The sequence below is a fragment of the Rhinolophus sinicus genome, linkage group LG07, assembly GCF_036562045.2.
Source record: "Rhinolophus sinicus isolate RSC01 linkage group LG07, ASM3656204v1, whole genome shotgun sequence".
NCBI classification, from domain to species: domain Eukaryota; kingdom Metazoa; phylum Chordata; class Mammalia; order Chiroptera; family Rhinolophidae; genus Rhinolophus; species Rhinolophus sinicus.
Window position 1 is genome coordinate 113,281,320 of NC_133757.1, and position 25,794 is coordinate 113,307,113.

Here is a 25,794-nt window from a genome sequence, read left to right on the forward strand (position 1 = left end):
AAAAGTCTTGCACTGTAGTACACTGTGTCAGTACACACACACACTCTTACACACCGTGTTTGCCTTACTTCTACCAGCCCAGCTTCAGCTCTTTGGAAGAGCTGCAGGGTAGCTGGCTTACCCTACACCCACCCACAGAGGTAAAGTGCTTAGACGTTTCCATCTGTGCTGGTGTAGAAGTGTGAGAGCCCCGCCAGTAACTTCCTGGACAAACCCTGATCTATGCTCCAGAATCCCCCCTGCAGGATCAAGCAGAGGCTGGGACTACCTACCGTTGCCCCCTTGCTGGGCTTCTTGCCTTCTCCCTGTCTCCCTCATGCACTTTCTGTTTCCCATCCTGGGAGCCCTACGTCAACCATTCATTCATACGCGTGACTCTACCCCTCCACTTGCAGAAGACCTGGCCTAAGGCTTTCTGTTTTAGGGGAGTCGAAAATAAAAATCACCTTTGTTTTGGATCTAATAAAAATCACATGAACTTGAGGGTGGAAGAAGAGGTCAGTCCTCCCTATGGTGGGCTGTGGTTCCAGACTGGCTGGCAAATAACACCATGTGACACTGGGTGTTGTCCCAGTAATATGGGGCTTAGTACTCTACCAGGTAAGATTAGATCGAAAAATGAAGAGAATCCAGGCTGGGGTGTGGTAAGGGTGACAATAGAAGTAAAAACATGAAGCTCTGGGAAGGGTTGAGTACTCCTCCCCATCCCGATTAATTAAAACCACATCTTTTTATTTACACGAAAATTTGTTCTGTGCCCGATGAATGAAATACATTTCTCCTTTAAAACGATCTCTTACATGTGATCATATTGACGTTTCTAAAATCCCAATGCAGTAACTAGGTGGTGAGGGAGGAAGGAGGGAGAGCACATTTATCCAGGAAATTAGCAGGTTTCTGCCCCAGTGAGAAAGGTGTATTTTGTTGCTGAAAGTAACAGGGCAGGCCGGGTGGCTCAGGTGGTTGGTGCCTCCAGCTCCTAACACTGAAGGCCACCGGTTCGATTCCCACATGGGCCAGTGAGCTGCCCATGTGTGCCTTCTACAGCACAAATTGTGAACAACAGCTGTCCCTGGAGCTGGGCTGCCGCAGGTAGCCCTGCTGTGTGTGGTGGGCCACTGTGTGCCTCCGTGGCCAGTGTGAGTGGCCCGCAGCCAGTGTGAGCTGCTGTGTGTTGTTGTGTGCTATTGTGTGGAGCCGTGAGCTGCCATAAGTGGCCGGCACCTGTGTGAGCAGTGCAAGGCTCATAATACCAGCATGGGCCCCGGAGCTGTGTCCACAACTAGACAACAGACAACAGCTAATGACTAATGACTTGAACTGGAGTGAACTGGAGTGGGGGTGGAGGTGGAAGTGGAAGAAAAAGGGGGTAAAAAAAAAAAGAAAGTTAAGGAAAACTGTTTTCTTTATTAATGACTTTATTGGCCACAGCCTACCCTCCTACAGCCCTGCAAAAGGAAAAACACCTGCAAATAGACAGGACTACTTATTTGTGCAACCAGGCCTTTATCGTTTTATTGTCTTTTGTAAGTCCTAAGGACAATAGATTTCCATGCTGATGTCTTCTGAACACGCCACCTCAAACACCTGTCTCATTTCATGCAACAGGCAGCGTTTACACATTTGGGGCTTAAGGTCCCGACCACGTCCACGACAGCTGCTGGGCCAGGAGTAGTGCTGAATGGTGTGAATACCACAGATCCCAAGTGAAGCGTACAGCACATTTGGGCTCTGTGGTATTTTAAAAGGTCTGAAAATCTAAGCGAAGTTAAAACCTAAAAATTAGGTTCTTGGGAGTTCTGAAGATGTTTTTATGAACATTTTCAAACAATTAGAAAAATAGAAAAAAATAATACAATGAATAACTATAAACACTCACTGACTCGATTCATAATTCTTAACAGTTTGCCATATGTGCTTCACATACATATTTTGTGGAAGCTTTTCAAAGTGATACATACTGCAGCCATGTCGCCCCACCACCTGTCAGCATGCAGCTGCAAAGAATTAGGGCCTTCTGTCCCCTAGCCACGTCTCCATCACTGCATCCCACATAGTGAACATTAATTCCCTAATACCATCTAGTTCTCACTCCATATTCAAATTGTCTCCACTGTCCTCCACAGCCGCTTTTTCTAACCAGGATTTGATTAAGGAACCCACATTGCCATTTGGTTTTTATGCCTCTGAAGACTCTCTGAATGCAGAAAAGTTCTTCTCCATCCCTTTTTCAGAACATTGACTCTTCGAGGCAAGGAATCTGATTTCTAAAAAATAAAATCAGTTTACAAAATATACAAAAAAGATATATGTAACTGTGAAAGAGATCAGTAATTCACATCTCTCCAGCCAGCCTGTTTGCTTTCTGTAGCCAAATTTGTAGGAATTAAAATGATCAAGAGGTTGCCTTGGTGACAATAGAATTTAGAACAAAGGAAATAAATTCTGTAGTTCAGATGTTTAAAGTCACAAATCTCTGCTATCCCAGTGTGCCCATCTTCTTTTTCCACATGTAATTTAACCAAACTGTGTGTGTGTTTATAGTTTATATCTATAAAATGTTCCAGTTTAGATGCAAAAGAGAAATTGTTTAAAAATCCTCAAGCATAACATTTTGGAGAGAGAGCTGTGTTTTTATCCCACTTCCAGAGGCTGTGATTATGCAGTAATTGTGCTTTAGGGTCAAAACTGTGCACTGTCTCTTGCTTGTCTCCAGGGTATAAAACAATGAAAATGTCACAATACAAGTCACCAGGACTCATCAGAATACTAAAAAGTTAAAAGACCACAGAATCATAGCATTTTAGAATATTGGCCCCATTGTACCCGAGAGAACACTGAGGCAGGAGCTACAAAGCACAGCGGGAACACAGCCAGCAAAGGGTAGAGCAGGACTGGCGTCACCTGGCTGTGGAGCCTTCACCACTTGGCTGAATCACCACCTCTAATGAGGTGCCTTGTCCGAGGTCTGACAGCCAAAGAGGGCATGAACGGGGCTTGTATCCAGATATCCCCACTCCCAGACCAATACGTTCTCAGCGTACTTTGGGATATTTAGTACTGGTACTTGGGATGCATGAGGCTGTCATGTTTCACTCCTCCTATTCTGGGAATGCTGGTATTTAAATGCCTTGATTTCTTTGGCTATATCTATAGTCTTTGTAACTTCCTTTGTACTCACACAGAAAAAGAGAAGTCTTATTCAACAGCTTCTTGAAGAGGCCCACATCAGACTCAAGGCTGGCCAACTTTCTTCGGAAAGATTAACAGAGAGCTCTTTTCTGCATGTTAGCCTGGGTTGTATATGCTCATAATTCCATTTTCCTAGTGTCCCTGAGGACCATGAGGTGGACTCATTCCTATTTTACAGATGAAGAAAGTGAAGAAGGTCGTGTGCAACTGTGTCAGCCAGTGACTGACATAGGTCCTCAACAGCCACGGGCCCCAAGCCCCACGGAACGGACTCAGGGGGTGCATCAGGACGCAGCCCTGTCCTCCAGCCCTGACTGTGAACCTCCTTCCCCTGCCAGGGGCAAGAACATTCACTGAGCAGAGGTCCCTGCATGGTTCCTTAAAACGATATGCCTTTGCTTTCTTTTTCCTTTTTTCTTTATAAAGTCCAGTTCACAGCCGAATTTATTTTATGCCATTCGTTGCTGACTCTCTTCCTGGGCTACTTACTCTGTGTGTTTGCCTAACGTCCCCCACGTGCAGCCCCTTCTGTTGCTTTCCTGCCACCTAGGCCGTGGGCTCGGCTGCCTTATCAGCGTCTGTCTGGAACTTTCCATCAAGAGAGAAGCCGTCTCAGAAGCAGATGATGGCAGTGGTCCACAGAAAGCCACATATGGGCCAGGCTGCTTGCTTCCCCAGGAGCAGTCACGATTTCAGCAAGCCCTTCTAAAACCAGGGCTCAGCAGGCTTTCACTGATGAGACGAATACATCCCCTCAGTTCTCAAACAGATAGGGAATGTATTCTCTAAAGTGTGTGTTTCTACAAAACCGTTTCAAGAAAAACAAAATACAGACTTTTATTTTTTAATTGAACACGTGATACCATATAGCTAAGCTTCAGAGTGACAACATCGTCTGCAAACATTAGAGCAAAGAGAGGGGGAAAGTTAGAAGTGCCTCAGTTTCTTGGCAACGTTGAGGTCCAGGTATTCATCCAGAAAGCTGTTTGCAATTCCCAGGGCGCCTAGGATGGTCAACAAGGCCAAACTCCCCAGACTCAGCCGGAACCCAGCGATCCTGCAGGGCGGATGAGGGAGACACTGATAAAAGGCTACAGTGATGACGCGGGGATGTCCTGGGGTAGCCCACTGACAGTTGACACTGCCCAGAATTTCCATGGTTCTGCCATTTGAAGATTTTGATTCGTCACATAAATTAAAGGGGATGCCAGCCACAGAGTTAATTGGTTCCTTTGAACATTCAAAGGATTATTAAGGCTGGGCAAGATGATTTCCTTAGTAACTTTTTGGAGATAGTGCAAAATTTTTGCAACGGTTTATAAAGTGTAGTGGCCAAAGAGCGCTCTTTATACTTGCCTTTTCCCGTCTCATGCCTAGTTTTGTGTGAGCTGGTGAGACTTAGCCTCAGGCCCCAGAGATCACTTTTCCCATCACAGCCATCAGTGCTGTTAATACTCTCAGGAACAGGCAAGAATTCAGACTCCCTCCTGCTACTTTTTTCCTAAACACCCAATTCTTGGGTTCTCCTTACCTTTTTTTAGCAGCTTCCGAATATCCCGAGAAGAACTGGTGACGGGCATATATATACACCAGACCCAGACAAGCAGCAAAAACTATAGAGAAAAAAATAGAAAAGATACAGAATTTAATGGCAGTCTCTAAAAATGTGGTGTGAAAACCGGGAAAATGCTCACAAAACATGTATCTGACAAACGACTTGTCCAGGATATAGAGAGAACTCCGACGGTTCAACAGTGACAAAAAAAAAAAACTCAATTTTTTAAGTGAGCAAAATGAATAGACGACTCACATAGGAAGATGTAAATGTACCAATGAACACATGAAAAAATTTTCCCCATTATTCAACATCATTCAATATCAGCAAACTGTGATTTAAAACCACAATGCGATGGTACCATGGCACACCCACCAGAATGGCTCAAATTTAAATAGAGTGACAACACCAAATGTTGGTGCTATCAGAATCCTCAGACATTGTTGGTGGGAATGCAAAATAATACAGCCAGTCTGGGAAAAGTCCTGGTAGTTTCTTATAAAACTAAACATACTTTTGGCCCAGCAATTCCATTCCTATGTATTTACCCAAGAGAAATGAAAGCACATGTCCATAAAAAGCCTTGTACAGAATGTTCGTTGCAGTTTTATTCATCATAGCCAAAAACTGGAAACAGCCCAGAAGTCTATCAACAGGAGAACAGATAACCAAATTGTGAGAATCATACAATGGAATATCACTCAGCAATGAAAGCAAACAGATACTTGCAACAACATGGTGAATCTCAAACACATTTTGCTGAGGCAACGAAGCATTTGACAAGAATACATACTATATGATTCCAAATATGGAAAGTTCTAGAAAGGGAAAAACTAAACTAGGATGTAAAACATCAGAACAGTGTTTGCCTCTGAAAGTGGTTGACTGGAAAGGGTATGAGGAAACGTTCTGATTGGTAGTCATGTTCTGTATCTTGACAGGAACTTGGGTCACACAGGTATATCCACTTGTCAAAACTCATCAATTGGTACATAAGATTTGTGGAGTTCTTGAAAAATAAGATTTACCCAAAAGAAATGTAAAGTGTGGTGTGATGTTCTGCCATACTGTCCAAAGAAAAATATCACTGTCTTCACTATATGAGGAACCCTCTCTCTCTCTTCCTCTGCACCTCACAGGTGCAAATTGCCAGGGACCACTTGGAGTCTATCTGTGGGACTCTGATAGGCTGGATAGAATCAAATTCATTATGTTATTAGGTCACAAACATCTCTTTCGTTTCTACTATATACCAGGTATTATTCTAGGGGTTGGGGTTAGCAGTGAAATAGAAACAAGCTTTTATGGAGTTTATCAGCAAAGACAGACAACAGACAAAGAGAGAAATAAGAAGAAAATTATAGCTTTGAAAGTGCGGTGAAGGAAATAAAGAGGGAAAAGACAGCGGCAACAGGAAGAGGTCGCCTTTAGAAAGGGGTGAGGGAAGGCCCCTCTGAGGGGATGACACCGGTGTTGGGGCCTGAAGGACAAGAAGGAGGGGGCCAAACACAGAGCTGGAGAAGAAGAGCTGGTACAGTTACCTGGCGCCCGAAGAAGGAGAGAGATTCTGAGCATGCCACAGTTTTGAAAATCCCTATCTAATGAATCACCCCCACGAAGCCAGTGAGAACTATTCAGGGGCAGTGAGTAGGCAGCTCACTTTGGATGAGAAAGAACGAAGAGAAAATTACAACAAGAAGATACTGGAGAAATCCTTTCCTGACAGGCAGTTGGCCCATCACAGCGACATCCAAAGGGTGGAATGGCAAAGACTCAGCCCCATTATCAAATGGCACTTTTCTTATTAGTTGTTAATGTGGTCTCACCTGACAAGGAACGACCGCCATCATTCGTGCCCTTAAGGGACGAAAGTATGAGTTGGAATAAAGTTAAAAAGTGTTTCTCTCAAGGACATTTTATCTGAAATTCCTCAGTTGATAGTAAAAATTACAAGAAGGAGGTGATAAAATTACAAGAAGGGTTGCCTTTGGAAGCAGCTGGATTTCAGTTTATTTAAGTCTTAGCCATCAAGGTTCAAACCCAAATGAGGCAAGCAGAGTTATCAGAAAGCCAAAGGGATTAAATTTCTCTAACTAAGGTAGCTGGTGCTGGTCTGACCCCCTGTGAAAGGGACAGGCAGAGTTTGGGTAAAGCCCTCAGCTCACCAAGGATACCCGTCAAACAGAAAGTACATGTTTGTAGGGTGAAAAGGCGGAAAGGATTAAGTACAAATTGGTAGTTATAAAACAGTCACGAGGATACAAAGTATAGCGTAGGGAATATAGTCAATAATAGTATAATAACTGCATAGTTATTATGCCAGGTGGGTACTAGACTAATCGGGGGGGATCACTTCATAAATTATATTAATATCTAACCACTATGCTGTACACCTGAAACTAATATAAAATAATACTGAACGTCAACTGTAATTCAAAAAATTAAAAAGGAGTACATGTGTAGAGGTGCTATATACAAACAATAGCACCACATCCTTGGGAAACTGAGAAAAGGTACATGGGTTATTGGGTCAAATACTAACAGACCGTGCTCTGTATTTGGAAGCTAATTTTCTCCTACATTGGTGAATGAAAAGTTGGACAAATTACTTAACCTCTCTCTACGTCAATGTCTTTATCTGCAAAGCAGGAATTAACTATAGAACCTACCTCAAAGGAAGGTTTTTAATCTTAGAAATCCTGTACATGAGATAATACATGTATATCTCATGTACAGGATTTATACAGGATTTATACCGGGCAGTGCCTGCTGCATAGTAAGTGCTCAATAAATATAAACCATAATAATTAGGGTGATTGTTCATTCTGTGTTCTGTTCCTGCAGATAAATTAGAATTTTAGAGAATCAGATCTGAAGACAAATTTCACGTCATTTTGCATTCTAGAGTGCCCAGCATTCAGTCTGTTCCAAGTTTTAAAAACAATTACTGAATTAAATGAGAATGAAGCCAAAGGTAGCCTGTCTGTAGCACAGTACTCTGATACACACAGACATTGCGTGTTTTGTTTAAAACCATTTCCAGGATCCATAGATGTGTGGTCGCTTGTCTGCTCCTTAATAGTTCTGAGAACCATAAACCTCATTAGAACAGAGTTGACTGCATTTTAAAATTACCTTGGTTGAAATACCATCCAGCCATCCACAATGTAATCATGAATATGGGGTAATACTCCACACAATTTTGCCTGCAGGAAAAAATAAAGACATGGGTTATTTTATAAGAAAACTGTACTCCAAAGCACTGAGCTTTTATCTGGAGGTAAAATATCCAGTCTCTTCTCACAAAAATAATCTAAGAATTTACATGAAGAGCTTAAATTATCCTTAGATATAAAATTAGGGTTTTTTTCGAGTTCGGACTCAAATATTGTTTAAATCTCAGAGCAGGGCCAAGAATCACTCTCTTACATACAAGTTGCCGGGAATAGACATGAATCACAGCTCTTTTCCAAAAGTCAAACCTTGAGATGGTCATGATGGTGAGCTTAAAATCATTCTGTGTCTTAGCTAAAGAACCCAGAAAATAACTCAACTCATATTAAGTGGATTTCTTCCCCTCCGATTCCCTCACATCCATTGCCTTCTGCTTGAGTTACTCAGCACTTTAAAAAAAAAAAAAAAAATGGTCTTTAAATAATTTCCCTAAAACCTCCTAAAGTAAAGGAATGAGCATATTTCATTTCCATTTTACAGAGGACAAACCAAGGCCTGAGAGCCCAAGCTGACTGAAGCCTCGCAGAGAACCAAAGGTAGACTGTGTCATGTCCAGGTTCCAAAACTCTGTCCTAATGTCAACTCACATTGCCTCTATTCATAGAAGACTTGGATGGAAAATTTGATACTATTTTAAGCAAAAGGGAACAGTTCTCTGGGAACTATAATTAATGCATCTGCACCTAGCAAAGGGAAGAAAGATGAATTATATTCCTCTTCCTTCCTGTGCTACACCCCCCAGTGAGCTTAGCTCAGTTGGCTGAATTCTTTACTGACAATATCACAACCAGAAAGAACTTGAAGGTAATTTGTAGTGAGGTCTTGAGTGGATCCTGGTGGAAGAGTCACAGCACACAAGGCGATCAGTGATTCCCACATGTCCTTGAGCTTTAACGCTTGAGCACTTAAGGTTATGCACAACTGGCCCAGAAATAGTTGATACTGGTTCTTGAAGACCATGGGTGATGTCTTTTTTTATTATTGAAAAAATAAGGGGTTTTGTTTGTTTGTTTTTGCAACTAAGATGGTGACATAGGAGGCTCCTGTACTTCTCTCCTCTCACAGACTCATGGAATGAATAACTACACACAGAGCAATTCCTTCTGTAAAATCCAGAAACCAGCTGAGTGACTCCTACACATCAAGCAAGACAGAAAATACCCACACAGTTTTATTCTTATAAGAAAAGGCTAAGGCACCCTCTTGCCATAAACACCGCCCTCAGCACAGCGCCGTACATTCTGGAGGGAACCCTCAATTCCCAGCTTCTTTCTGAGGACACATCCTGTACCCCAGTTCTTAAGATTTCCAGCTGAGGTCTGAGCCCTGAAACACCTTGCTTTGAAAGCCAGTGGGGCTCACATCCACGAGACCTACAAGGCTTTGGGAAGGATTTCAGCAGAGTGGTGGCAGGGACCCTCCCTGAAGCTGCTGGCCAGGAGGAGCTGTGACGTTGCACACATCCCCTGGGGCTCCGGGCAGTAACTGAGAAGATAGGGGAAGGGGGTGCTGGGTGAGTAGGCGTGGTTAGAAGCCATTGAGATACAGGCAAGGATGGGACTGTAATGGCATCTGAGCTCGAGGCGGGGGGCAAAGCCTAAAACGTTTGGCAGTTTAGCACCATGTCGCTGCAGCTTTCCACCCCAAGAGATGAGTCCCTCTGTCTCCTACAAGCAGTTAGTCATGCGGGTCTCCCCTTGACCTCACGTTCCAGCTGGGCTCACTGTACTTTTCTCCTGGTCCCTCTTCTGTTGACCTTCCTTAAGCCCCAGGCCCTCTGAAATGAGGCTTTGTCCATTTCCTGCTATTATCTTTCAGAGACTGAAAATGATTCTCTGACCCCCAGTTCTGGGGCCCTGCTACTGCTGACAATCTTCTCTGCTGCTGCCTGCTGAGAACACCTGGTATAGCCAGGCCTTAACATACCTGGAGTCCCATTCTACCTGCTTATTATGACCTCTTCCACCACCCCCTCCAGCATGTGACCATATTCTTCTACCACCACGGTGTGTCCTAGAACAATGCAGCCACAGTAAGCTGTCCACACACATTGTTTAATTCAAGGGGACCCCACTCTGAAAATTTCTCCTTAACTTTCCTATTGGTGACTAATTACAGTTACATTACATGAACACCAAAACGAGAATAATTATTGGTCTCTTTTGGATGTGAAGGCAGACATATTCTGTCGTCTTATTAAAGGAGAGCCTCAGGAAAAATCATCAAATGGGACAGAAAACAGCTGGTAGCAGCTGTGTTGATTTTCCCCACTGTGGGAAGGGAGAGCACGGGTGCTTGTGACCATTGATGGACCACCCGCTTCCCTGCAAGTCCACACGGAGGGAAACTGAGTCTGCCTCCCCACTTGCTCATAGAGCCCCTTTGCATAATAATCCTGTGCTCTGTTGATATTTAAGCTTCCCATAAAAAGATTAGGGAGAAGATTCTCCTTTGTCGTAGGCAGATGTCACCATGGGCCTCAAATTCTACACAGAGTGATAACAAAGAGAGTCTTTGTTGGAAGGACAGTTGGGTGTCCCGCCATCTTGGTTTGCCCTGGACTGAGAAGGTTTTCAGAACATGGGACTTTCAGTTTTAAAACCAGGACTATCCCCAGTAAATTGTCCTGGTTTTCCTGGACTTGAGAGGTTTCCTGGGACACAGAACTTGGAGTACCAAAACCGAGGAAGTCCCAGGCAAACTGGAACAAGTTGGTCATCTTAAAGTTTGGTCTGGCGGAGCCTGTTGAGACTGAGTAGTTACAGCTGCTGAAACCGTCACGGTCCATCCCAACTCCAAGTGAACCTGGGCCGTGGGATTCAGGACACGTGACCACTGCAGATTCCCGCCTGGGTCCGAGGGCGTAATGGGGGGAAGTCCCAAACTAAGTACCATTTGGAACCTGTCTCTGCAAAATTCTGCAAAGTTCACCTTATTTTGGAAAAAAGAATCAATGTGTGGCCAGGCAGCCCCAGTTCTGACAGTTCCTAAAACGCTAGTCTCCAAATGTGTTTAATTGCATAGCCCTAATGGTTATACAACCCTCATAACAGTATAGACATGTCCTACTGTAGCAGAGGTGCTAGCTGACAACAGAGGGAGTGAAGCTGGTGGTGCCGTACGGTAGCTGCCCAGACAACTACACTCCTAGCCGCCTTGGATTTCGGTGGGGCTCCCTCTTGCCAAAGGAAAGCCAGCAAAAGTGAAATGTGTCACTTCTAAGCCAAATGGTTAAGTAGCTGGTGTGCCAAGCTCCCTTCCCCCACTCACTGACTGAATGGAGACAACTCTGAGGACCTCAATGGGGACAGACCCCTCAGACAGAAGGAGCCTCGGCCTCAAAATGACCATGTGCCCAACCAGGAACACCCATATTGAACTTGACACGAGCAAGATATAAACTCTCATTGTGTTAAACCACTGGGAATATCAGGTTGATCTATTAACACAGCTAGTACAATCGACTGGAAAAGAATACCGTATACATTATAAAACATACACAAAATAGAAATTAAAGGATGAAATTTTAAGGATAAATACAAATAACGGCTCCAATGTTTTCCTCACCACCTCCCCCACCCCAAACAGTTTACTTAGTACACCCCCCTCAGGGGACACACCACCTGGGAGACCTCTGACTTAAAACATTTCTGAATATCTTTGCTATTTGTTACACAGATTTCTAACCAATGTGTAACAGGAAACTTTGTGTATAACAATCTTGTTCATAGAAAATCTGAACCATTTGCCCAAAGGGAAAACCTGATCAGCTGTAGCACATTTCTAGTGCCATGCTCATGATATGACATCTTTTAAAAAAATAAAAAACAATCAAGACAACTGCTTCTTGGGAGGTTTTCCTCTCCCAAGTGTGTGTTTGCCTTTTTTTCTCCTTTTGTTTTGTGACTCTGTGTTCTGAAGCAGTGGGCTGCATGCCGCTGTGAGCTGCTTGCCCTATTAACAGATGACCCAGCCTCAGTACGCTGGCTTTCGACGCTGGGAAGCCTTTTGGATTATTACACTGACTGGGGGGTCAGAGCAATAGGTTAATATGCTTAGAAAAGTCTTGGGGATGAGCGGTTGCTGGAGTCAATCTTTCTATAGACTCATAACTGTCTAAATGGCTCCTTGTCAAGTGAGCCTTGTGTGGACACACCAGAGAGAGGATCGCTGATGGCAGGAGGGCATGACTTTACCCAACACTCTTCCATGGCACTGCTGACAAGGAAGAGGATGAACAGATGAGAGAGTGAGGCTTGCAGTGCATCCAAATTCTAGCCACCCACCTTTCGTCCCCTCACGACCTGAGACTCACCCAGCTTGTGTGACAAAAGCTATTTGGTAATGGCACTAACTGAAAGTTTGTCCTCCCTGTAATTCATATGCTGAAGTCCTAACACCTGAAGTGGCTCTATTTGGAGTAAGGAAGTAATTAAGGTTAAAGGAGGACAGAAGGGTGGGGCCCTGATCTAATTGGATTGGTGTCACATAAGAAGAAACAGCAGGGAGCTCTCTGACACCCACCACTCACTCTCCCCGCCACCCCACACACACATGCAGAGAGGAAAGGCCATGTGAGGACAGCAAGCCAAGAAAAGAGAGCTCTCCCCAGAAATCGAATCAGCCAGAACCTTGATCCCAGACTTGCAGCCTCCAGAACTATGAGAAAACAAATGTCTGTTGTTGAAGCTACCCAGTCTGTGGTATTTTGTTACGGGAGCCTGGGCTGGCTAACACAGGTGGTTTGTGGAGCAGGATGCTGGAGTTGGAAGAACTCACCATTTAGAGTCACTCTCTCATCCTGGAGATCCCAGCCCTTCATAACTCAGTGGATAAGTTTATCTTGTGCTTTCAGTTAATGTCTGAGATGGATACACTTGTAAGAAAAATGCAGGTGTGTTTATTGTTTCTCTTTTATTTAACTTTTCTGTACTTATTACAAAAGCAGGTGACCCACATTTCTATAATCCTAGTGTTGCAGAATATTTGAAAAGTACTGTCTTTGTAATATTGCTAAAGAGTACTCAGATTCATGGTGATTGGGTGTACTTGTGGCAGGTGAATTCTAGAACAGGAACTGAATACATCAACAGTAAGCAAACAGGAAAGCATTCACAAGAACTAAGTAGGAGGCAATTCCTCTGTCTTACCCAGAACCATGAAACCATTGTTACAATATCACATATACCTCTAGGCTCCAAGTTTAGAAATCATATGAAAAATTTGAATCTAAAGATAACAAAAAAATGTTTAATGATTGAAAAACAAAGCCAAAGAATTAGCGCTACCTGGCCTCAAAATACAGAAGATACAAGACACTTAATAATGATCCTTAAGAGGGTGAGGTCAGCAGCTATTCTTCTCTTCCAGGGAGAATAGAATCAGAGGAAATGTATTTAAATTGCAACAAGATCAGTTTATGACATGGATCTACTTTTTAGATTTATAAAAGCCTTTAATCTAAACGGATAAAGATGCTCGAATTAGACGAGATAGAAGTTTTCTGTTTTGTTTTGTTTTGTTTTGTTTTGTTTTAAAGATTTGATTGGGGAAGGGGAACAGGACTTTATTGGGGAACAGTGTGCACTTCCAGGCCTTTTTTCCAAGTCAAGTTGTTGACTTTCAATCTTAGTTGTGGAGGGTGCAGCTCAGCTCCAGTTGCTGTTGCTAGTTGCAGGGGGCGTGGCCCACCATCCCTTGCGGGAATCGAGGAATTGAACTGGCAACCTTGTGGTTGAGAGCCCGTGCTCCAAACAACAACTGAGCCATCCGGGAGGCAGCTCAGCTCAAGGTGCCGTGTTCAATCTTAGTTGCAGGGGGCGCTGCCCACCATCCCTTGTGGGACTCAAGGAATTGAACTGGCAACCTTGTGGTTGAGAGTCCACTGACCCATGTGGAGCTCCAACCGCCTGAGCCACCGGGCCGACCCCTAGATAGAAGTTTTTAAGCTGAGCAATAACATGCAAGAATGGCCCTTGGTGAAATTATAGTTGCTATTTTTGTAATTAAAAAAAAAAAAAAAGCATGTATTCTGACAAAAAACTGCAAAACTCTGGAGCCAGTCACCTCTAAGTCCCTCCCTGCAGGAAGGGAAGAGGGATTGAATGAGGTCTCTGGAAAAGGGGCCCTGAGCTGGTAGTTTGGGTAAGTTAAGCTCCATAATAAGCATCTCAGCTTGGCAAATAAACATCCAACCTGAGGCGACCCTCAGACAGGACTCAGGTACATCAGTGTGGTCAGAGGGACCTGCAGTGATTGCTATGAGATGCCAAGTTCCACTTAAAGACGGAATTTGTCATAACATCAGGCTGTTTGGCTACGCTTTGGGCAAAGCAGCAGGAGAAAGGGGTGGGGAAAAGCCAGCAATTTCCGTGACAGCCAAGGCTGTAAGGAGGCTGAAGGGACTCAGGGCTCTGGTCCAGGAGAGCCAGAGGGGAAAGTGCATTCCCTCTCAGGACCTGGCAGAGCTCGAGCGGACCTACCTGTGAAGACCGGAAGAGGTAGCCAAGTAGACTTTGGAATGTACTGGTTGTCCCAGGGGATCCTGTCCTAACTGCCTCAGATAAAGTCGAAATGACTTCACTAGCAATGAATCTAATCTGATTTGGCCAGACTTAGTCTAAACTTAAAATCTAAGGCAAGAACTGGGCTAGTGTTGTGGACTCTCTAAGAAGACATTCAGGGAAAGGAGCAGGGCCGTCCCCATTCATTCTTCAGAGAGAACCCAGAACAACTACTACTGTGCCCTTACAGCTATTTTATGGCTCCAAATGTCACCCCAACTATTAGCTATTATTTTTTAACCCCTCTCTGTTCTGCCGTGATTAATCAAACAAAACACTTCTAACAAGGAAATTGGGTTTGTATGCTATTTTATAAACAGCAATTTAAGAGACATGCTTGGAAATGGTGTCTAGCTTTCTTCCTAGGACAAAGAGTCTAGATATAGAAGAGGAAGGAAAGAGAGAAATAACTTGAAAGAAAATCGAATTTATGGAAGCTATGTGAATGAGCATAGAACCAGAGGTGATCCAAGGATTTAGTCTGCTGGAAGCCCAGCAATTCCCCAACAGGAAGTTCTCAAATGATGAGAGACAAAGTGGGAAGATGTGGATGATTTTTATAAATAGTGCAGTATCTCCCAAACTTCAAGCATTAATAGATCATGGTCAAAATTTTAACCTCTCCATATACCACTTACTATTTTCCTATAAATCAAAAAAATTTTTTTTTACTTAAATAAATTAGGGAAAATGAAATTTGATATCACCACAAGTGGAAAAAGAGTATCACTTTCTAAATAAAGGATAAATATAAAAATCTATCCCATGAAAACAAGAAGTTGCCAAATTCTACCGATTGCTGCAGGGTCTGACTACATACAAGTACATGAATTACTCTGATGAAACTAAATATTGATTTTGGAGCGTGGGACAGACTGGCACCAAACCAGTCCTTCCCACTGGCATAACCATAAATATGCAAAGACAATTGAAATGAAAATGGCTTTCCCATCATGTGGTTCAATGTTATGTAAAATCGTACCTTGGGTGTAAAGTTTCAGTCAAGTAAGAGGAACAAGCGCTAGAGATCACTGTACAACATTGTACCTCTAGTTGACAATAGGGACTTTTAAAAAATTAAGAGGGTTACATATTCTTACCACGAAAAACTTTTTTTAAATTATCATGTCTATGCACCTATTCAAATGATGTCTTCTACTACCAGTGGTGTTCATCTCACCTTTTCAGGCCGAGGAAATAGTCTGTGCCGGCCTCCTTGGAACAAATAGATGGACAAGAGACCAATGTTGTCACCTCAAGGATCAGAACTTGCCCAAAGTCACTCAAGACTTAATAAAAAGCCTGAATAGCCCAATTGGCATTAAAAAAAAACTTAAATCCCATCGTTTAAAATGTTTCCACAAGGAACACATCAGGGCCTCATCATTCCACACGCACATTCTAACAACTTACTGAGGTACTTATTGGTACACTCTTCCAATCTTATTAAAATTCTCTGAGAAAATGATTCTCTAACTTGTTCTGTAAGACTAGTATAAGCTTGATATCAAAATGAGACAAGGACCACACAAAAAGGAAAATGAGAGGCCAACCTCCCTCGTGAACATAGATGAAAAATCCTGAAGTATTAACAAAACAACCGAGCCACGTAGTATAAATGGTGATAGGTGCCATGTTTTTAAAAGCACTTAGTTTGGGGATGAAATACAACGGGAGCCCAAGTGTCTTGCAGCAGGCAAATTCATGATGCTTATGCTGGAACGTTCTGGGTGGGTCTGAAAAGGCCAGGAGAACCAGATGACCAAAAACATCACGAGTGTATGTTTAATAAAAGCTTTCTCATTCTTGCGTGTTTCTGATTTGCGGAAATGGTTCGTGGGCAGAGGGTAATGCTAACCCACCTCTGTTTTGGAGAGGAGAGGAGAAAATAAAGATAGAAAACTGAAAATTGATAGTGTAACTAATACAACTTGAGGCTACTGAACTCTTAGGGGGCTCTTTGACCTCACTGCTGTGCTGAGAGATGTAGAGCAGGCCCTCCTAAGATCCCAGACTATTTTGTAAATAGAATGAATCTGTGTATTACCTAAATCTGTAATGTAGGTGGGTAGAGACTCCATGCACTGCATACCTCAAGCATCAAGGGTCATAAGAAGGGTCTTGGCCATGAGGAGTGGTTATGTCTTCTCTGCACATTGTCGTCCTAACCAGAATTGTGTGTGTGTGGCCAGCCCGGATCCCTGGAGGGTGGGAGAAGCATTACTTACTGCGCACGAAATATTCTCTCGAATTCTGGTGACCCAAAGACTGCCGGGGGTGTAATTTTGTATTTTAATCTTGCCCTTGCTACCTGCAAAGCAAAATAACCTGCAAGGAAAAAGGAATTAATGTTAAAAATATGCCACATCATTATTAATTAGTAAAACGCAAATTTAAACCACAATTAGACACCACTACATACCTATCAAAATGTCTGAAATTTAAAAGACAGGTCATACCAGTTAAAAAAGACAGACAGGGGCCGGCCCAGTGTCTCAGGCGGTTAGAGCTCCGTGCTCCTAACGCCAAAGGCTGCCGGTTCAATTCCCACATGGGCCAGTGGGCTCTCAACCACAAGGTTGCTGGTTCAACTCCTGCAAAGGATGGTAGGCTGTACCTCCTGCAACTAACAACAGCAACTGACCTGGAGCTGAGCTGCGCCCTCAACAACTAAGATTGAAAGGACAACAACTTGACTTGGAAAAAGTCCTGGAAGTACACACTGTTCCCCAATAAAGTCCTGTTCCCCTTCCCCAATAAAATCTTAAAAAAAAAAAAAAAAAAAAAGACAGGTGAGAACATAAGAGCGACTGAAACTCTCATAACGTGCTGGTGGGGATGTAAAATGGTACGACCACTTTAAAAAACCGTTTGGAAGGGATATTTTAGTTAGATATACATAGACTATATGATTCAGCCGTGCTGCTCCTAGGTATTTCCCCAAGAGAAATGAAAGCATATCTCCATACAAAACTTGTACACAAACGTGCACAGCATGTTATTTGTAATAGCCAAAACTTAGAGACAACTCTGTTATGGTTAATTTTAGGTGTCAAATAGGCTACAGTATGGGACTCAGTTGTTTGGTCAAACACCAGTCCAGATGTTGCTGTGAAGGTAATTTTAGATGTGATTTATATTTACATTAAAAGCCTTTGAGTAAAGCAGATTACCCTCCTTAACATGGGTGGGCTTCATCCAATCAGTTGAAGACCTTAAAAGCGTGAGGTCTGCAAAGAGGAAGGAATTCTACCTCCACGCTGCCTTCAGACTCAAGACTCAAGACTCCTGCTAGAATTTCCAGCCTTCCAGCCCACCCTGCAAATTTCAGACTTGCCAGCCTCCACAATTGCATGAACCAATTTCTTAAAATAAATGTGTGTGTGTGTGTGTGTGTGTGTGTGTGTGTGTGCATATAGTGCAGTCCTTCTGTTTCTCTGCAGAACCCTGACTAACACAGATGTCTATCAACAAGTCAGTGGATAAACAAACTGTGGTATATGTATACATACATACAACAGTAAAAAGGAATGAACTATTAACACGAAACAACATGGATGAATCTCAAAATAATTAGGCTGAATGAAAGAAGCAAGATCAAATAAAAAACTGCGACCGGATAATTCCATTCATACAAAATTTTCAAAACTGCAAGTGAATCTACAGGGACATGAAAAAGATCTGTGGTTGCCTAGAGATGAGGAGGGCCGGAGGGAGGATTATAAGAAAACTTTTGGGAATGCTAGATCCGTGCCTGACTCAGTTTCCCTATTATAAAATGAGTATGACTTTGTTCTCCTTTGTTTGCTGTATGGAAGGTGCATTAGATTATCAAACCCCATTGCATTTGATGATTAGTTCTGTGAACCTCTTTCAGTTTCAGAGCCACACTTTCTCCTTTGTTCAGTAGTTCTCAATTCCTTAGCTTCCTCCTTTTACCCCATAGTTAGTTCTGGGGCCTTTTATGTCCCATCAGATTGTTTTTTCCAGTTTCAGTTCCTTACCAGTTGTCCCCAACACTATTTTGGTCCCACTTGTTTTAGTACTTCCATATCCATTTCCTACTTGCTAATGTTTTAAAAATAGTTTCCTTTTCCACACCGAGTTTGTAGTTTCATTCTCTCACTGTGTTACAGAATTAGGGGTGATGTGTTTCTTCCAGAAAAGCTGGGCTCAGAGGGCCCACCACGTCCCCATGGGGAAATTTAATCCCTGGAATGGCCCTGAAACACGGTGCTATCTTCTCCCCTCTGACAAGAAATCGGTAAATGTTGAACCTGGTTTAGTAAGGGCTCTTGCACCACTTTCCTTCCCCTTGACTCCGCTGTGCTACAAATAAACTGCTGTTTGGGATTTAAAAGCTGGAGCTGAACGTATAAAGTGTGTAAATGCTTTGGGCTGGAGTCCATCCCCTTCAAACTGCAGTCCATCCCCAAAGCCTGAGAGCGTAGAGGGAAGATAAGAAAAGTGTGGAACCAAACCAAGCACCAACTGCTTCCAGCCCTGGGCTAAATCCTTTCAAGGCAGCATAGATTTGGGACCCATGAGACCAGTGACTCATGGGCCCAGCTGGAGCCAAAAAGGAGATCCATCTGCTGAGGGGGAAATTGGGACGTGGCTGTTCTGGACCCTGCTTCCAACTCACTCCACAGCCTTGGAGAAAACCCTTGGTGAGGCTTCTCATTTCCGTCTGTAGATTACACATTAGCAATGGTGCAAGAACCTGGAGCTTCCGAATGAAGCTGTGAGGAAGCGAAAGCTTTGCAAGTGCTCTAGCCTGTGTCTTCCTCTAGCCTGTGCGTTGCACCTGGCTGGCCCCTGTCTATAGCGGCGGCTGCAGCAGTGAGGAATGTGCTTCAGCAAAAGGAAGACATGTTTGAATACTCAGCCAACCCAGCCCCAGGAAGGAGGAGTCAGTTGGGCCAGCGAAGCCCCAAGGGGTGAAAGCCCGTCTCTGTCCTCTCAGATCAGGGGCGTGAGAGACACGTGGCTACTATTGGGACATGATGAGGGTGGAAAGGCTATTTCACCACTTCTTCTGGAGAGCTTCAACTTTGTTTCCCTTCTTATGAGTTGATTAAACATGGCTTGAGAATAGTCTTTTGCTTTGCCTGTCTTTCCTCTCTCCCTAGCTTTCTCCAGAGGGACAGGTGCACTGGGGAGACCACCCTCCACCATAACCTCCCCCCACCCCCAGCCACAGCTCTCAATCCTGCAGAAGCTCCTGTCTGTGGGTAAGCAGTGAGAATGGGACTGACATGCTGAGCACCGACCCTGGGCCGGACACCCTGGTGGGCGTTTCTTACCCAGTGACCTATTTAACCCTTTCTGATGAGGACACTGAAGGATGCAATACGCTGGCCAGAGGTACCCAAAAGGTAAGTTGCTGGAATGGAAAGATACAAGGTTGTCTTCAAAAGCTGAGCTGCTTCTACTATGGCACATGCTGTCCCGTCTCCATTAACACCAGACTTTTGTAGAAGCAGCAAATTCTGGTTCCTACCGCCAACTAAACAGCAGTCTCTCATCTCTCTTTCACCTGTCATTAAACATTTCCTGTCCCCCAGCAACCACCATTGGCCCAGGCTGCTCTCCTCTGTCCCACCCCCACCCATGCCACCCAGCTGCCAGACCTTCTGGCTACAGTTCACATCGTCCCCTGCACCCACCAGCACACAGTAGCCTTCCTGTGCAAACGGCAGAGGCTCTGTCCGCCTGGGGGCATCTGTGGACCTTCTCCTGTGCTCCTGCCGCGCTGCGATGAGGGCACACGTGGGTTGGCAGCGCCTCTGAGTAGGTCTATGTGAGTGAGGAATCAGCATAGCCGACTGCCTCCGACCTAAGGGCTCCTTAAATCGCTAATAAACATCCTGCTCTACTCCAGAAAAGATTGGGATTCAGACCACAAAATGTGTGTCTTAAGTTATAGCATTTTCATAAATCCACAAAACAGACTGGTGAGGCAAGACACTGAGCACGTGTACAGGCTGGACTTTATCCTAAACGGTGGTGCCCTCATGCTTCTGGGTTCCGGGCACAGCCCACAGCCCTGCCCTGCTTCCTGGTACAAGCGTACTTGGAAAGATAAGTACGTGTACGTGGTAAGAAGTCTTGCCCACCAGTGCTCACTCAGACCCTTTCCCCCATTTAGCAGGTAAGAGAATATGAATTGAGTAAATGTGGTCCCCGTGGAGAAAAAGCCCTCTATTTAACCAGGCAGTTGGGATATTGAATAACCGTCGCGGGAAGGTGCTTTAAAATTTAGAATTAACTACTTAATCTGAAGCTCATGTTTCTGCAGATTTTTTTTAACCTGATAATCATACCTGCCATAGGCAGTTTGTTTAAGAAAATGCATTCATTAAAAGATCAGGGTTTAAGAAATCACAGCCAGAGTTTACAAGCAGGTACAATTAATATTTATAGTCCATTTCCCCCAGGTTACCACAATGCTAAGGGGCTTGAATTGGGCTGTTGTAACCACCGATGATGCAGAAAGGCTGGGCTCAGAGGTCTTAGGTCCCCCCATGGGGAGACCTCATCCCTGGAATGGTCCCAATCTCTGCCCATCCCAGGGAAAGACGCACTGATGACCCTAAGCAGACTATGCTCTTTGGAGCACACAGGGCCACCAGCACGGAAGTATGAAACCACAAAAGCAGACCTCCCTTTCTCTGCCACACACACACACACACACACACACACACACACACACACACACACACACACACTGCCCGGGACTCTTACTTTGCTGACAGGCAGACAGGACAGAGACAGCAGCCAGCAAGATTGAATTCCCAGCCATCTTCCACTTGGAACGTTCTGCTTCGCGGAACAATTTGTAGTACTCAAGAGACAGATAACACAGGCACTTTCAACTTGGCAATGCTGACCTTCCTTAAAAGGTAAACAAAGCTGGAGGAGGGAAAGAAAAAAAAAAAGATGATTCAAGCGGCTGAGTGACCTTTGCTCTGGAACAGGAACAGGAACCGGCAAAGCCGGCAATTCTGGGGCTGCCAGTCACAGGTCTGCATCTGGCCCTGGAGTCGCTTTCCTGAACTTGATTTCCATCTGCCTGGTCACCAGTCACAGGCATCAGGGTTTGCCTCCACATCAGCACCCACTGTTAAACCCTCTTCTCCGCCAATTCAAAAGCAATTTCCCCTCCCCCTCTGCCAACTTCTGGACCCCTCTAGTCCCCTAGGCAGCTCCAAGGCCTGGCGGAGACTGTTCTCCTCTCCTGTGGGAAAAGTAAAGGTACGGAAGAATTTATTTAATCCCATTGAGATTTAAATCCTCATTTAAATTGATTCTAACTTTATTCCCCAGTAAATGGCAGACCCAGAATTTGAACACAAGGCTAGTAGATTCTACTCTGCCCTGTTTCCTGTACCATGATGTCTCCCACTGTCACCTTGACTCTATCTCTTCAAAATTGAGATAGAACTGACAATATAACATTGTGTTCGTTTTAGGTGTACGACATAATGATTTGATATATGTATGTATTACGAAAGGATTACCAGCATAAATTTAGTTAACATCCATCACCTCACAAAGTTAGACATTTTTTTCTTGTGATGCAACTTTCAAATATACAGTACAGTATTGTTAAGTATAGTCACCATGCTGTACACTACATCCCCAGGATGTATTTATTTTATAACTATTTAGTTTATGTCACCATTTAAAAAACAAACAAACAACAACAACAACAAGAAAACTGGGATACATGTTCTGAGAAGAAAGAAGAACCTTGAGGCGAGAAGTGGACCACTATTTTAAGTTCACCTCTAGTAGGAAACAGTGCACAGGACGCTGCAGGGCCTCTCCACTGTGGAAGCAATGATGCCCCACCCTACGCAGGTGGAGGCAGGTCCTGCCACAGCTGGGGGCCTGCACAGAACTCAGTCCTCACAGCCCCGCCCCGCTGTCAACACAATCATTTTGCTCTTTAAAGATGCAGCTTTCCACAGAACAAAGTTGGGGTCCCTTCCTCATCTCACCCCCCTCCCAATCACCTCCCACCCCTCCTGCCAGCTCACTTAGAGGGAGCCCCGTGCCCGCAGGAAGGCCAGTGTGTGTCAGCCTCACACAGGCCTGCACCGAGACACTTACTGATGACACAACCCAGGGCAGGATTCGGATTCTCAGTTTGTTAAGAGGGACTAATGAAGGCTGAAGGGACGTTTAAATGAAATAGGGCAGTGATGAGGCCTGAATTGGTTAACATTTATAAAGCACTTAAAATAGCACACAGCATCTAAAAATGTGTTCCATCTGTTTGTTAAATAAACACATAAAGTATCTAGAAAAGTACTTGGCATATTATTTACCTAATGTTAAACGATATTTGTTAAAAGGTAAAAACCATGCCTCTCATACAAATATAAAATGAAAACACATCAAAGATTTTACTGAATTTGTTAATGAGGGAACCAGTATGACATCTTAACCAGTTCAAAGGAAAGCTCAAAGAACCATATATATATATATATATAGTGGTAAAAAACAAAACTCAACTGAGCACATTTTGAAGACCTCCTTGGCTTTACTCATTGGTTCATGAATAGGGCAGCATCCATACCAGCAGATAGAAAGGAGCTTCGAGGAGCGGGGCAAAAGTGAAAGACTTTTACAGGCAGAAGAAAGCGGGAACAAGGAAGTTATACTTGGTAAAAAAAAAAAAGCAAACTGGTTACTGCAAACTCACTTTCCTTTATGTGGATGGCAGGGGTTTATCAGGCAGATTACCTACCGTGTTTCCCCAAAAATAAGACCTAGTCAGACCATCAGCTCTAATGTGTTTTTTGGAGCAAAAATTAATATAAGACCCAGTCTTATTTTATTATAATATATGACCAGGTATAATATAATATAATATAACATAATACCTGGTCTTATTTTACTATAATACCGGGTAATATAATATAATATAATATAATATATAATATAATACCGGGTCTTATATTAATTTTTGTTCCAAAAGACGCATTAGAGCTGATCATCTGGCTAGGTCTTATTTTCGGGGAAACACGGTACCTAGTGCTGATAAGGCGATTCCTGATTTTCTGGTGGAAAGTTCCATTTCTGGGACAGCCAAAACTGTAATTAAGTCTTGGTTTGGTGATGTGGCATTCAGTGTAAGTGACTCCACTTGGGGCCTGTTGGCTGGTGTTTTAACAATAGGGACTAAGGAATGCCGGAATTCATTTCCAAATCCTTGCAAACCACGTCTGCTCACAATGCCCTGTTGGTCTCTGCAGGTTCCCTCCTCTATTCTTGAAACCACTGAAGACCAAGACTATGTAAGACAATCCTAGAAGCCCGGGACAGCACTGAAACTCTCTTCTTGTGTATTTGATCGAATGCTTTTGGCCCTCAGCACGCGGCAGGGATTCTAAACTGCAGGCCAGCTGCCCTGAAGCCATATCACCATCTGCTGAAATAACTTCCCAAATGCCAGGCATCACAGGAGAGAGACGGCTGGGCCTGCGGGCAGGCAGAGGCTCCCCAAGTAAGAGAACTAGCAGGACAGACGTGAGCAGGGAAGTGGGGCCCCTGGCTGACGGCCTCAACCTGTGGGTGTTTACAGCTCCTGTTTTGAGAAACTCGGGCACATCCATACTAAGGAGATAGCTTTTTAGAGAAAAAACCAGACAACTCCAGAGTGACCTTCTTTGTCTCCCCATTGAATTGCCTTCCTCCCACTTTGCAGACAAATCCTGAGATTCCTGACTTCTCCCTGCCAAGGCCAGTCAGCTCCCAAACCCAGGTCCTAAGAGATGGTTGATACAATGAAGAAAACATGTCCCAAGGGCTTTGAAGCCCAATCTTTTTGAGTGTGACTTGCTTTAATAGATCTTGAAAGCATAGATAGTTTCTGCCTCTAGGAAGGTAGGGAGGTTTAGAACAATGGAGCTTTGGATAATGAAATGTTTACCACCTTCTGTGGTGATAAAACTTCCAGATGATCCCACAGTCGAAATACTGCCATTGCATTGACAAAACCCACAAAGCTTTGGGTTTCTCTGTACATTTTCCCTGCCTGTGCTGAAGGTGAAAAGCGTTTTCCCTGAATGTCATACACATAGATCGTTCTGGTGTGTATCACATTCCTTACATTTTTGTAAGAAAAAAAAAACAAGGAGCAGAATATTGCTAATTATTGTAAAGTGTTTTAAAAATATTTTTAAAAATTTTTTTATTAGTTTCAGGCGCACAAAACAATGTAATAGTTAGACATTTATCATTTATACCCTCACACAGTGACAAACCCCCTCCCCCCATCCACTACCCCTCTGACTGACACACAGACATTGCATTTCCACTGTCTCTATTCCTAATGCTGTACTCCACTTCTTGTAAATATATATGTATATAAAATTGTAGTTGACATTCATTATTGTTCAGCTTCAGCTTCAGGTGTACAGAGCAGTGATCAGGCATCTATATCATCCCTGAGGTGGTTTCCCTAAAAATAGTTTTATTAACCTATATATACTCCAAAGAAACCTATAAGGGTTTCTGAGGGTTCAGTTTATTAGTTAATCATTGTTACCAAAATTATACTCTGGCTAAGGCAGCATAGGGAGGCCAAGGTTTGGCAACATCAAAAAGCTCCGGACCATATGCAAAGAGCTGCCGTCATGAAATGTGAACGCTAAACGTAATTATTTCTGAATGACTTTGGTAATAGATGAAAAGAAATGATGCTCGCTCTCCGACCAATTGTGTCCCCCCAGATCGTGCCCTGGCCTTACCCTCTCTGTTCTATCCCTAACCCTCCAGGATATTTTCTCCCCCTTCAGAAACTGGAACACTTTGCTCTGAAGCTGGGTGTGAAAAACCAAGCTAAAGAGGGCCCAGGCATTTTCCCCATTGACTCCTTTGCTCTGGGGAGGGCAGGGAATCCCAATTGGGTTACACCAAGCCTGTGGCAGAAACTGTCTGTCACCAAAGCCAGGAATGTCCCATCCAGGCTCAAAGACAGAGACAAAAGAAGAGCAGAAAGGAGAGGAAAATAAAGATTAGTTCCCAGGGTAATGCAGGAAAAAGAACACACATTTGGAGCTGGTGATCTAGGCTCGGGTCCCTGAGTGGTGTTGGGCTAGTTCCTAAACAGCCTTGGACACGTTTTCTTAACGGGAAATAACAGTAATAACCGTCCCGGGTTCCTCTCAGGAGTTAATGAAATATTGTGAAGGAAGCAAGTAGCCCAGAGCCCAGCATGTGGCAGGCTGTCCACTG

General features: G+C 43.8%; 1 protein-coding gene across 1 annotated transcript; it reads right to left on the reverse strand.

Annotated features, from left to right (window-relative positions):
* Positions 1-4,020: 4,020 nt before the first annotated feature.
* MGST2 (microsomal glutathione S-transferase 2) lies at positions 4,021-21,471 on the reverse strand. Its single transcript, XM_019730713.2, has 5 exons — positions 21,292-21,471; positions 16,773-16,872; positions 7,883-7,953; positions 4,724-4,805; positions 4,021-4,249 (listed from the first exon to the last, which is right to left on the reverse strand). The coding sequence occupies exons 1-5, from the start codon at positions 21,347-21,349 to the stop codon at positions 4,120-4,122; spliced, it is 441 nt and encodes a 146-aa protein (XP_019586272.1). The 5' UTR covers positions 21,350-21,471; the 3' UTR covers positions 4,021-4,119.
* Between the last annotated feature and the right edge of the window lie 4,323 nt (positions 21,472-25,794).

Coding starts and splice junctions, on each gene's coding strand:
- MGST2 (XM_019730713.2), bottom strand. CDS start 21,349: ATGGCTGGGAATTCAATCTTGCTGGCTGCTGTCTCTGTCCTGTCTGCC. Junction 16,873..21,291: donor CCTGTCTGCCTGTCAGCAAA/GTAAGAGTCCCG, acceptor TTTTCCTTGCAG/GTTATTTTGCTTTGCAGGTA. Junction 7,954..16,772: donor GAGAGAATATTTCGTGCGCA/GTAAGTAATGCT, acceptor TTTTTCCTGCAG/GCAAAATTGTGTGGAGTATT.